This window comes from Hemitrygon akajei, chromosome 4, assembly GCF_048418815.1.
Source record: "Hemitrygon akajei chromosome 4, sHemAka1.3, whole genome shotgun sequence".
Classification (NCBI taxonomy): domain Eukaryota; kingdom Metazoa; phylum Chordata; class Chondrichthyes; order Myliobatiformes; family Dasyatidae; genus Hemitrygon; species Hemitrygon akajei.
Window position 1 is genome coordinate 111,455,196 of NC_133127.1, and position 13,193 is coordinate 111,468,388.

At 43.6% G+C, this 13,193-nt stretch overlaps 1 protein-coding gene across 2 annotated transcripts in view; it reads right to left on the reverse strand.

Moving 5' to 3' along the window:
- myo16 (myosin XVI) overlaps positions 1 to 13,193 on the reverse strand; it is a 1,004,680-nt gene that overhangs the window by 868,137 nt on the left and 123,350 nt on the right. Inside the window, exon 1 of one of the 2 annotated variants that reach the window (XM_073043172.1) lies at positions 10,794 to 10,990. The exons of the other annotated variant lie outside the window; for it this stretch is intronic. Within the exon in view, the coding sequence (XP_072899273.1) occupies positions 10,794 to 10,821 (28 nt within the window). The 5' untranslated portion in view covers positions 10,822 to 10,990. Of the gene's footprint in view, positions 1 to 10,793; positions 10,991 to 13,193 lie in introns of those variants that run through there. 2 annotated transcript variants of the gene reach the window in all.

Genomic DNA, 13,193 nt, shown 5'->3' on the forward strand with positions numbered 1-13,193 from the left:
ATACCTTTGCAAACCTTTTAGGAGGAAAACACTTCAGCAAAATGGACTTAGTTGAGGCCTATCTACAAATGGAGATGGAAGAAGAGTCGAAAGTCTTGCCAATCATAAACACTCACAAAGGGCTTTATCACTAGAATAGGCTTATTTTTGGAGTGTATCTGCACCTGCACTCTGGCAGCAAGTTATGGACCAGCTGATGCAAGGCTGCCCGGACACTCAGTGTTACCTGGATGACATCATTGTTACAGGTGAGGATGACAATGAACATCTCCAAAATCTGAAGACAGTGTTAAAAAAGATTTGAAGATTATTGGCTCAGAGCATGATGCAACAAATGTGTATTCTTTAAACAAAGCATTACTTACCATGGTCACACTGTTGACACACAAGTTTACACAGTGTGCTCAGAAAATTCAAGCAGTGGTGGATACCCCAAGGTGAAACAACATGCCACAGTTACAGTTCTTTTTAGGATTTGTAAATTACTATAGTAGGTTCCTGCCAAACCTGACTACTATGCTCTACCCCTTGAACTGATTAGTACACATCAGGGAGAAAAGACAATGGACAAAGCAGTATGAGGTGGCTTTTCAAAAGGCAAAGGAAATGGTGATGTCAGACACAGTACTCACACATTATGATCCACATCATTCACTGAAGCTTGCTGGTGACACCTTGTCTTATGGTCTAAGTGCAGCAATATCATGCTATGAGTGATGGACCTGAAAGGCCTACAGCATTTCCTGATCCTGAGAAAAATTAAGCACAGCTTGACAGAGAGGCCATGAGTTGATTTGGGGTGTAAATTGTTTCAACCAGTACTTGTATGGGACAGAGTTTACCCTCATTACTGATCGTCGACCACTAGTGTCCATTTTCAATCCACAGAAGTGTGTTCCACTAGTAGAGATGAACTGTTTCTTGGAGAGCACAGTTCAAGAAGACAACTAACATGGAATGCTGATGGATTGCCCGTTAACCCTTACAAATGAAAATGCTCGAAAAATTTACAAAAGAGGACACTTCTCTTGATGTATTCTCCCTGATGCAAATCGGAAGTCCCCCTATTATGGCAGAGGAAAACTAAAGACCCCACACTATCTATCTATGGTCTATATGGCCACCTAAAATGTGCAGCAGAAACTGCAGTTCCCCCATTTTTACCAGAACCAGGATGAACTTGTCCTTGATGGGGTTTGCCCTACATGGGGTTGTGAGTTGTTGTACCATCCAAGCTGAGAGCTAAATTGTTGGAAGAGCTACACGTTGGTTATCTAGGGATGGCCAAAATAAAAGGGTTGGCTCAAAGCTTTGTCTGCCGGCCTGGGATAGATCAGCAGATTGAATAGCTTGCCATCCACTATTCAGGATGCCAACTCATCCAGAGCTGTCAGAACCACTTCCTACAATCCCAGCATCAATTCCTACAACCACCATGGAGATCTTAGAACCTGAGATTATTTCACAGCCATAAGTCACAGCAGAGTAACCCAGCTTGTCAGGGAAGATGTTTCCTACAAGAATAAGAAACCCTCCACAGTGATTAAATCTTTAGGCCCAAATGGGACAATTTAGAATTTACTATGCTATGGATCTGTATATAGGTTGTGTTGCCTTTATGGCATTTGTTTAGTTTATTATATTTTCGCTTTAGTAATTCGTCTGTTATCGTTTTCTAGTTAAAGTTAAGATTGTTTAAAGTAAATTCGTTGTCTGTGATATATCGCGGCATGCGATAACATCACACCCGGTTTTGCCGCGTCTTGTGGGAAAATACCGGTTTGGAGAAACGGGAAGGAGGGGGCTCATGTGTTCAGGATCAGCGCGAGAAAAGTTTTCTTTCTACGCACTAGAAACATCAGTGAAGCAACGCCGTAAGTTCATGAGATAATCGATATGTTGAATTAAAAACGTTAACGCTGATTCTGTTAAAAGTAATGACGGTTGATAAAGTTTATGTTTTTGTTATTTAAAGAATTGCGGATAGTTTGTGTTGAAGCGTATTTAAAGCAGTCGATGGCGTAGGTAGATTCTGACTGTATGTTGCACTTTAATGTAATATAGTTGCTGTAGTTTTACTTTTGCAAGTATTTACGATGTAAATGTGATATCAAGGAAACAAATACTGTACATATTTTGTATTGTTTTATCAACAGTTTTCACCATACATTAATGTGGAAGAGTGAACAGTAAACGGTTAATCTTACTGGGACCGCCTCATTGATTGGTTTATGCTTTGTGTTTAGTTCAGAGTTCTTTTACACCTGAGCGAGAACACTACAGTGAAAAGGCGGCATTACCAGGTGTTTCAAGTGCTGCAATGACAACTCGATCCAGCATCAAGTCGTTGCCATCCAGCGACAGGGGCAGTAGGGCATCAACAAGTAAAGCTGCCCATGCAAGAGCTAAGGCAGAAGCCGCCAAGGTGCGAGCGTTGTACGCCGAACAAGAAGCAAAATTGAAAAAGGAAGCGGCTGCCAGAGAAGCCGAAAACCAGAAGGAAGCGGCTGCCAGAGAAGCCGAAAACCAGTTGGAAAAGGTAAGGATAGAGTCAGAGTTAGAAGTGCTGACGCTACACCGAGAAGCAGAAGCTGCCAGGGTGGAAGCAGAGATATTAGAAAATGCTGAAGAAATGCATGTTCTGGTTGACGTAAAATCTACTTCAGAAAGGACCAGATTGGAACGCACAAGCGACTATGTCCGATCTCAAATGGACTTGAAGATTTGTTCTTCCACTCCATACTTATATGTTAACGTCCCATTTCATGAGGAGTCTCAGAGAGGCCCAATTGCATCACATCCATCTGAGGAAGACAATTTACCCTTGCAACTCCGCGATGAATTCAAGAATGAAAGGGCTGATGACAAATACTTCTCGACACCAAACTTACCAGATTTGGCGAGAAGAGAGGCAAAGGCTGAATTCAGAACAGCAAATTCCATAACAAATGTACACCCTCAGTCATATACCCGCCGACATATTCCCCCAGCCAGCATGCCACTTGCAGTTGAACCCATGGCACAGTATTTAGCACGACGAGATCTCGTCACTTCAGGACTATACCAGTTCGACGATAAACCTGAAAATTGCCATGCATGGTACTCCTCATTCGCCAACGCTATCCACAGAGTCCAGCTCAGAGCAACCCAAGAGTTGGATCTTATGACGAAATGGCTGGGAAAAGAATCATGCGAACAGGTGAGACGCATACATTGAGTGTACATCAACAACCCCAAACTAGCCTTACACAAAGCATGGGAGAGACTTCGGGAGTGCTATGCGGCCCCTGAAATTATTGAATCGGCACTATTCCGACGTCTGGAAAATTTTCCTAAGGTGTCAGCCAAGGACCACACTAAGTTAAGAGAGCTCGGAGATTTACTCATGGAGATTCAAGGCGCCAAAGAAGATGGCTATTTAACTGGTCTATTATACCTAGATACTTCATACGGGATTAGACAAATCGTGGACAAACTTCCATCTGGGCTGCAGGAAAGATGGGTGTCTGTTGGCTCAGAGTACAGGGAAGAGAACGATGGTCGATTTCCTCCCTTTGAGTATTTCATTAGGTTTGTGTGCAAGGAGGCAAAGAATCGAAACGACCCTAGCTTCATGAGTCCAGGTAGCAGTACAATTTACACCAAGCCAGTTAAATCCACTTCGAATAATTTCAACATTAATAAACCTGTCTCAGTGCTTAAGACTGAAGTCTTTACAACTAACAATGACCCTAGCAAGAATTGTCCATTGCATAACAAACCCCACCCCCTCAAAAAATGCAGAACGTTTAGGAAAAAAACCCTTGAAGAGAGGATGGCCCTTCTCAAGGAGAAAAAAAATGTTTTAAATGCTGTTCCTCTACCTCTCACCTTGCTAGAGAGTGTATGATCCCCGTGAAGTGCCCGAAATGTAATAGCACTAATCACGATGGGGCCATGCATCCCGGCCCGTTACCGCAAACTGACAAAGCTCCTTCACCCTCACAACAGGATGGCGGGGAGGGAGAGGCTCACTCCAGGACAACTGTTGTCAGTTCGAGCTGTACAGAAGTTTGCGGTCAAGCTCAGTCAAGCCGTTCTTGTTCAAAGATCTGCCTCACTAAGGTGTACCTCACTAGATGACAAGGCCATCAAAGCCTATGTAATTCTGGACGATCAGAGCAATCGCTCACTAGTCAGACCAGAGTTCTTTGACTTGTTCAACATTGAGAGTAATCAGTTCCCATACTACCTTAGAACTTGCTCAGGCAGCGTGGAAACATATGGAAGGAAGGCAGAAGGCTTCCAGCTCGAGTCCCTGGATGGTAAAGTCGTCATCTGTCTCCCTCCACTCTTAGAGTGCGATGAAATTTTGAATAACTGCACTGAGATCCCGACGCCAAGTGCGGTGCTACACCAGCCACATCTCCACCACATCGCTAAACACATCCCAGAACTGGATCCAAAAGCAGAAATACTCCTGCTATTAGGAAGAGATATTCTCCAGGTGCACAAGGTTAGGCAGCAGGTCAATGGACCACACGACGCCCCCTTTGCGCAACGCCTGGATCTGGGCTGGGTGGTGATAGGAGAGGTGTGCCTTAGCAATGTACACAAACCAACAGTTAACACACTCAAGACCAATGTGCTAGAGAGTGGCCGCCATTCAATTTTTCAACCCTGCACAAGTTTCATGTGTATCAAGGAAGCACGACAAGGCTTTAACAAATGTAAAGTAACCAACAAGACGCTGGGTCAGTCAGTCTTCGCTCAAACTGAGCATGATAATAAACTTGCTCCATCAGCTCAAGACACCATTTTCTTAAAAATAATGGACACCAAGGTCTTCAGGGATGAAGCAAATAATTGGGTCACCCCACTACCTTTCAGAGAACCACGCCAGTGCTTGCCAAACAACAAAGAGCAGGCAGTCAAGCGGTTCACGTCCTTGCAAAAAACCCTGAAAAGGAAACCTGAGATGTAGCAACAATACGTAGCATTTATGGAGAAGATCTTCACTAATGGACATGCTGAAGTAGCACCGCCACTGAGGGAAGGCGAGGAGTGCTGGTACCTCCCAATGTTTGGGGTTTACCACCCACAAAAGCCCAATCAGATCAGGGTGGTCTTTGACTCTAGTGCTCAGTGCGCTGGTGTCTCCCTTAATGACGTGCTCCTTACAGGCCCCTACCTTAACAATACCCTTCTCGGGGCCCTGCTGCGCTTCCAGAAGGAGAAGGTCGCAATCTTAGCGGACATCCAGCAGGTGTTCCATTGCTTCTTAGTACAGGAGGACTATCGCAATTTCCTCTGTTTCTTATGGTACAAGGACAATGACATTAACAAGGAAGTCATTGAAAGTCCACGTTTTCGGCAATAGTCCATCACCTGCCGTGGCCATCTATGGGCTGCAAAGAGCCATTAAGTTTGTAGAAAGGCACTTCTATGTCGATGACGGCTTGATATCACTACAGAAAGAAGACGCAGCAATCGATCTGCTCTGACGTACACAAGCCTCACTCGCAGAGTCAAACCTCCGCTTGCACAAGTTTGCATCAAACTGTCAGGCAGTAATGGAGGCCTTTCCACACGATGACTGTTCTCCCGCAATCAAAGACCTAGATTTAGATGGAGAAACCATACCCACACAAAGGAGCTTGGGTCTCCTTTGGGAGATTACAACTGACACATTCACATTCTCCATGCCGACCGTGATCAAGCCATTCACTCGCCGTGGAGTTCTCTCCACCGTCAACAGTGTTTTCGATCCCTTGGGTCTACTGGCACCAGTTACAATCCAAGGAAAAGTCCTTCTCAGAGAACTTACCTCTGAGCTCTCCGACTGGTATACTCCCCTACCAGAAGACAAGCTAAACAGATGGGAGGCTTGGAGAGATTCACTTCAAGATCTAAAACAGCTTCATATCCAACGTAGGTGCACTGCGACCTCACCCACCGAGGCAGCGCACACAGAATTGTGTGTTTTTTCAGATGCGTCTACCAAGGCCATCAGTGCTGTGGCTTACTTGAAAGAAGTCGGGAAGGATGGTCAAGTTGAAGTAGGATTTGTAACTGGTAAGGCGAAGCTCACTCCTCAGTCTGAGCCGACAATTCCAAGGCTTGAACTGTGTGCGGCTGTCCTGGCTGTGGAAATGGCAGATCTTATCCAGGACGAGCTAGATCTAGAGCTGGATGATATCAAGTTCTACACAGATAGCAAAGTAGTGCTTGATTATATTTATAACGAATCAAAACGCTTCTACATGTACGTTCATAATAGAGTTCAACGTATCCGCCCGTCATCAAAGCCTGAACAATGGCATTATGTACGTACCGAGGATAACCCTGCAGACCATGCATCGAGATTCTTACCTGCATCCCGCCTGGCTCAGACATCCTGGTTCACCGGACTCCCCTTTCTGTATCAGCGACCAACGGAAAAAACTCAAATGAGCGAGACATTTGAGCTGATCGAACCCGAAAGAGACTCAGAAATTCGGCCGCAAATACGTTCAGGAGTCACCTACCTCGAAGAATCAATACGTACTAATGAACGCTTTCAGCGATTCTCCACTTTGCATTCTTTAGTGAGAGGACTTGCGTTCCTCATTCACATGGCCAGATCACACAAACATTCATCCCGAAACAGTAAATGTAAGGGATGGCACAAATGTAACTTACCTGGAACTGCGGACGAATTGGCCCAGGCAAAGGACGTCATCTTTAAAGCAACTCAAAGAGCGGCTTTTGCAGGGGAGTTTTCAGCTCTCCAAGCTAATAAACCAATACCAAAGGACAGCCCTTTGAGGAAATTCAACCCGATCCTGAAGAACGATATCATCTGCATTGGAGGCCGGTTAATACACTCCCAACTTCCAGCTGCGGAAACGAGCCCAGTAATCGTGCCCAAAGACAGCCATGTGTCCTTACTGCTCACTCGCCATCACCATGAACAGGTAAGGCATCAGGGCCGTCACCTGATGGAAGGAGCAATCAGGGCAGCAGGACTGTGGATCTTGGGAGGTAAAACACTGATCTATTCAGTACTTCATAAATGTGTAACCTGCAGGAAACTGCGAGGCAAGTTGGAAGCTCAACGTATGGCAGACCTCCCACCAGAACGCCTTGAAGCCTGTCCTCCTTTTACATATGTGGGGCTCGACGTATTTGGTCCCTGGACTATCATTATGAGACGCACCAGAGGAGGACAAGCAGAGAGCAAGTGGTGGGCCATCATGTTTAGCTGCATGAGTTCAAGAGCGGTACACATTGAGGTAATCGAATCTTTGGATACATCCAGCTGCATTAACGGTCTCAGGCGCTTCTTTGCTCTGAGGCCCTGCAAAACAGTTAAGGTCTGATTGCGGCACGAACTTTGTTGGAGCATCAAAGGAGCTTGGGATGGACAAGATGGTGCAAAGGTACCTCAGTCAGCAGGGATGCAACTGGGAGTTTAACAAACCACACGCCTCTCACAAGGGAGGTGCATGGGAGCGGATGATTGGTATCACCAGAAGAATTCTTGATTCAATGTTTCTGCAGCAACGCACCCGATTGACCCACGAGGTACTGTGCACACTAATGGCAGAGGTCACAGCCATTATAAATGCACGACCACTCCTACCTGTGTCTTCTGACCCGGAAAACCCCTTCATACTCTTGCCATCAATGCTCCTTACGCAGAAGGCAGGAGCTCCCCCTCCACCAGGGGACTTCTCTGATAAGGATTTGTACACAAAGCAATGGAGACAGGTCCAGGCTCTGGCAAATCGGTCCTGGTCTCGTTGGAGACACGAATATCTACCTTTGTTGCAACACAGACAAAAGTGGACAGAACCCTGCAGGAATCTTCAAGTTGGAGATTTAGTCCTGCTCAGGGACAAGCAAATCGCCCGCAACAGCTGGCCAATGGCCAGAATCACTGCCACATTCCCTAGTAGGGATGGACATGTCAGGAAGGTTGAGTTGAAAATTTCTGACCAAGGTGATGTGAAAATTTACCAAAGGCCAGTTACAGAAGTCATTCTACTTCTACCTAAGGACTGATTTAGAGACTGAAGTTTTGTATTATGTTCATTGTGACCCTACGAAGGTCAGGCGGGGAGTGTGTTGCCTTTATGGCATTTGTTTAGTTTATTATATTTTTGCTTTAGTAATTTGTTTGTTATCGTTTTCTAGTTAAAGTTAAGATTGTTTAAAGTAAATTCGTTGTCTGTGATATATCGCGGCATGCGATGACATCACACCCGGTTTCGCCGCGTCTTGTGGGAAAATACCGGTTTGGAGAAACGGGAAGGAGGGGGCTCACGTGTGCAGGATCAGCGCAAGAAAAGTTTTCTTTCTACGCACTAGAAACATCAGTGAAGCAACGCCGTAAGTTCATGAGATAATCGATATGTTGAATTAAAAACGTTAACGCTGATTCTGTTAAAAGTAATGACGGTTGATAAAGTTTATGTTTTTGTTATTTAAAGAGTTGCGGATAGTTTGTGTTGAAGTGTATTTAAAGCAGTCGATGGCGTAGGTAGATTCTGACTGTATGTTGCACTTTAATGTAATATAGTTGTTGTAGTTTTACTTTTGCAAGTATTTATGATGTAAATGTGATATCAAGAAGGAAACAAATACTGTATATATTTTGTATTGTTTTATCAACAGTTTTCACCATACGTTAATGTGGAAGAGTGAACAGTAAACGGTTAATCTTACTGGGACCGCCTCATTGATTGGTTTATGCTTTGTGTTTAGTTCAGAGTTCTTATACACCTGTGTGAGAACACTACATAGGTATATAGTAGTTGTATTATATACTTTGGCAATACTGTAAATATATTTTTTGATTGAAGCAGTCTTAGTTGATAACATGATTCATTACCATTTATATGTAAAAGTAAGTGAATGGCATACGTCATCATGCCACCACACCATAAGTGAGCATATCACTAAAGTAAGGAACACAGTACACATTTTCCCAGTATCCCTGTGTTTCCTTTCAATTAATTTTATATTTTGGAGTTACAAAACATAACAGAGTTGGTAATCGACTTCAGGAGAACTCGCACCCTACTTGACATCAGTGTCACACCAGTGGAAACTGAGGGCACTGGAAGTGTACATCACGCACAACCTCTCATGGCCCCCGAACACATCCTACACAGTCAGGAAAGCTCACCAATGCCTCTGCTTTGTGAGGAGGTTGAAGAGAGCTGCACTTTGCACATCCACACTCATATCTTTCTACAGCGTCCTGACAAGCTGCATCCCTGCTTTTTCATTATAATTATGTTCTTTATCTTTCATGTATTTTTATGTTGTATCATTCTCCTTTACACTTGTGAAGACATTAAACAATCTTGACTAACATCAATGATTAACAATTGTTTTCATTGTTAAGTTCGCCGCAAATTGTAAGCTTTAAGTCTGATTCAAATACATCCAAATTGCAGGTAGGGAAATGCAGTTGTTCAAAATGCTTTCCAGTGAGTGAAGTCAAATTTTCCCTATTGTACTATTTTAGATCCTATTTTGCTCTAGCAGCTAGGAGTTTGGAGGGTGGCATCATTTAACTTAATCGAAAACAAGAAGCTCCTACTGCTTCATTATTCAGGGAAGCAACTCCCTCTGTCAGTGTACAAAAGATATTCTGAACATGTTCCATTCAGCATCCTCCAATAAAAGGACTCTTATAGATGCGTTTCCTCCCTCTCTCCACCCACCCTGCAAGAGCTCTTTCATGTCAATAGATTAGTAAACACTACTTGCCATCAATTCCAGACAGATTTAAAAATACCTAGTTATTAAAAGCTGTTTCATGCCTTTTTTTGCAGTTCTACCCATGAATGCTTCTAATTATTTGCAGAGCACCACACAATTTTGTGGCCTGACCTATTAATCTATGACTTCCTGCAGAGTTAGCATCATTACACTATGTTCAGCAGCATGACCTTCTATGCTATTGTGCGAACATCAGAAAGGAACTTTAAGAAAATATATCCCTTTCAAAAATAATTGCTGGCTGAATATTTCTACTACTTGTTATTTTCACAAAGCACTCCTCAAACTTAATACAAGCCGCAGGTTCAGAAATTCAATATGGTGCACAACCTAAGATTAATTTCACCCACCTCTTGTGGTTTACATAGTGAGCAACACTGAAGTTAAAATGCAAACCAGAATACTATCAAAAATGCTTAACAAGTCAGAGATAAATCTGTATCAATGGAAACAAAGATTCCCATTTCAAGTTGGATGTTGCAGTGGCTAATAAAAGCTCTGCAATGGAGCAGAAATGCTGTGGACGATAAAAGCTTGCAAATCCTTCATTTCACTCACGTTGAACAAATCTGATGTCATTCCTTTAAGATGAACTGTGATTTAAGGAGACTGAACAGCAATTTAAAGGAAATCGCCTTATATTCCTGAAGCCTCCTTATGGACAAATATTAATCTATTCTCATTTTAAATGAAAACCAATGGAATATTTTTAAAAAATGGCAGATTATTTTCCACAACTGAATAGAAGGAATGAAAACAGATTGTTTAAATATCCTGCAGTTCAGTAGCATCGTGTTTCCCGACATCTAACACAACACTGAGCTCACATGTCATTAAAATGAAAATGACTTAAGTCAGGGCAACATAATTGATCATAACATTCCCAGTTATTTTGCCACTTTTTAAAGTTTAAAAATTTCATATTAGCTCTTGCTGAGTGGTTAGCCATATAGATTTAAGAACACCATCTATTTAAAGGCACAGATATAAAACACAAAAAGACAGGCGTTTATTAGGGAAAAAATTGTATCAATACTTACAGCCTTTAATGAAATGGTAATGGGACATTTTTCCCCAATTCAAAATGTTGCCATCACACAATTCCAATCTTCTTCCACAGTACAGCTTCCATGACTAAACGATGTGTCACTTGGTGAGCCAAGCATATAGCTTTGTTTACTTCAATATGTATCACTTCAAGGAGATTGGATACAAACACTTTGCAGGTGCAAGCAGTTTCAGTCAGTCCTGAACCGCAACTACCACACGTGCTATTATAATACAATTGATTGGCAATGCTCCGAATTCCACATCTTTACAAGAGGGAAGAATTAATTGGTAGACAGCTCAGCTTTCAGAATTAGATCACCTAAAGCTGCAGTGCGACTCAGAGCAGACTGCTTCAGAAAGATGAATAATCGGCACTTGCTGAACTATCAGAATTTAATTCGTAGCAAATATCATTAGCATTTGAATGAGCTTTTTCTTCTGTTTTGCAAACCCTTTATGGGAGCAGATTAAAGTTAATACAGTTGAAGGTAATTATTGGGATTAACATCAGTGCAGAAAATTACTTAACAAAATGAATATTTTCTCAATGTCCTGCTGCCCCCACCACCCGCCACCTTTCCCCAGCTAACAGGCACACTCTCATCCTGTCATCCCGCACTGCTCAGTTTTCATCTTTTATTGCTGCTGTTTCACGTACAGTATTTTTACATGACTGTTTGTTTTATTATAATGGGGCCAGAAACATCACAACATTACACCGTCTCACATAATCTTAATGTCAACCTGTCACTCTTCAGGCCACGCCCTTCGTGTTAATATTATTCTGTGACCGTATGAGCTGCATCGTAACTCTGTGCTGTGTGTGATGATAAATGCCGTGTGTTGCACTTTGCAACCCCCCCCCCCCCCGAGCACAGCAATAATGTTACATGTAGATGTATACATGCATATGGTTGCATGAAAATAAACTCGAACTTAAACTTGAAAGAAAAGGTCCTGATTTCATATTAAACCCAGTCCAAATCGGTGCACATCCAACATTCACCGCTGGACGTATTTTAAAAATATTGTGTCGAGCATTTGTTTCATAATGACAGACAGGAAGCTTGTTTAACTCAACAACTGTTTTTATTATGATAAACACTAAAATAGACCAGGCACAATGACCTGGGGAGAGAACAGTTCAGTCACATCCAGAGGGGGAGGTGATTATCACACACCCTGGTTACAGTCAGGGTGACACACAAACTCACAAGTGAATAACTGTATAACCCAAGCTAAAATGTAACAATAAATTAACTCAATGGAGGATGAGAGGTGACCTGATAAAGGTGTACAAGATAATGAGGCATTGATGGTGTGGATAGTCAAAGGCTTTTCCTCAGGGCTGAAATGGCTACCACGAGAGGGCACCGTTTTAAGGTGCTTAGAAATAGGTACAGAGGAGATGCCAGTGGTAAGTTTTTTTTAACGCAGAGAGTGGTGAGTGCGTGGAATGCACTGCAAATGACAGTGTGGAGGTGGATGCAATAGGGTCTTTTAAGAGACTCCTGGATAGGTACATGGAGCTCAGAAAAATAGAGGGTAGGGAAATTCTAGGCAGTTTCTAGAGTGGGTTACATGGTCAGCACAACATAGTGGGCTGAAGGGCCTGTAATATGCTGCAGATTTTTATGTTTCTATGTTTTTATCTCACTGCTATCCCACGGGAGGATTTTAACAGAAGAACAATACACAATGTCATTCCTGATGACATTCCTTGTCATCAGGAATGCTGGGGGTGGGTTGTTGACCACACCCCCCCAAGTGCCACTCTGCCCCCACCTGAGGGGTCAGCCATCCACAACAACCCCCCGAATCCACAACAAAGTCCAAAATTTCCACACTGCTGCCTGAGGCGTTGAGGGTTTTCTGGAGCCCCCCTCACCCTGGAGGAGACACTGCTTGGTGATGCAAGAGGCGGGGCACCAGGAGTTTCATTTCCTTCTTTCAGCCTCGCTGAGTGGATGGTTGCCAAGGGCCGATACAATACCAGCTGGTCCTGGTGCAGCACGACCGCGCTGATATACCACATTGGAGATGTGGTTGAGCACCTCTCCTGGCCTCTGATAGTGGCTTCCCAGCTTAGTCGATAGTTCCTTTTTAATGGAGGGGCAGTACAACCATTCTCTGTTCACCCCCCCCCCCCACCAGTAATGTCCTGCCCCCAGCTGCGGGCGTCATAAGCCCATTTTTGGTGGCCGCTGACTAAGCTTTGGTTCTGCTGAGCTGCATTGTGAATACCCTGCAGAGTTGAGGTATCCCAACTCGGCCTCCCCAGGAACCTTCGGCTCGGGACAGAGGCCATCCCGCCCAAATGTGAGCACAGCCGGCGAACACCTAAACTGTTGTCCAGTAGCCCACAATATGGGGGGGGGGGGGGTGACGTT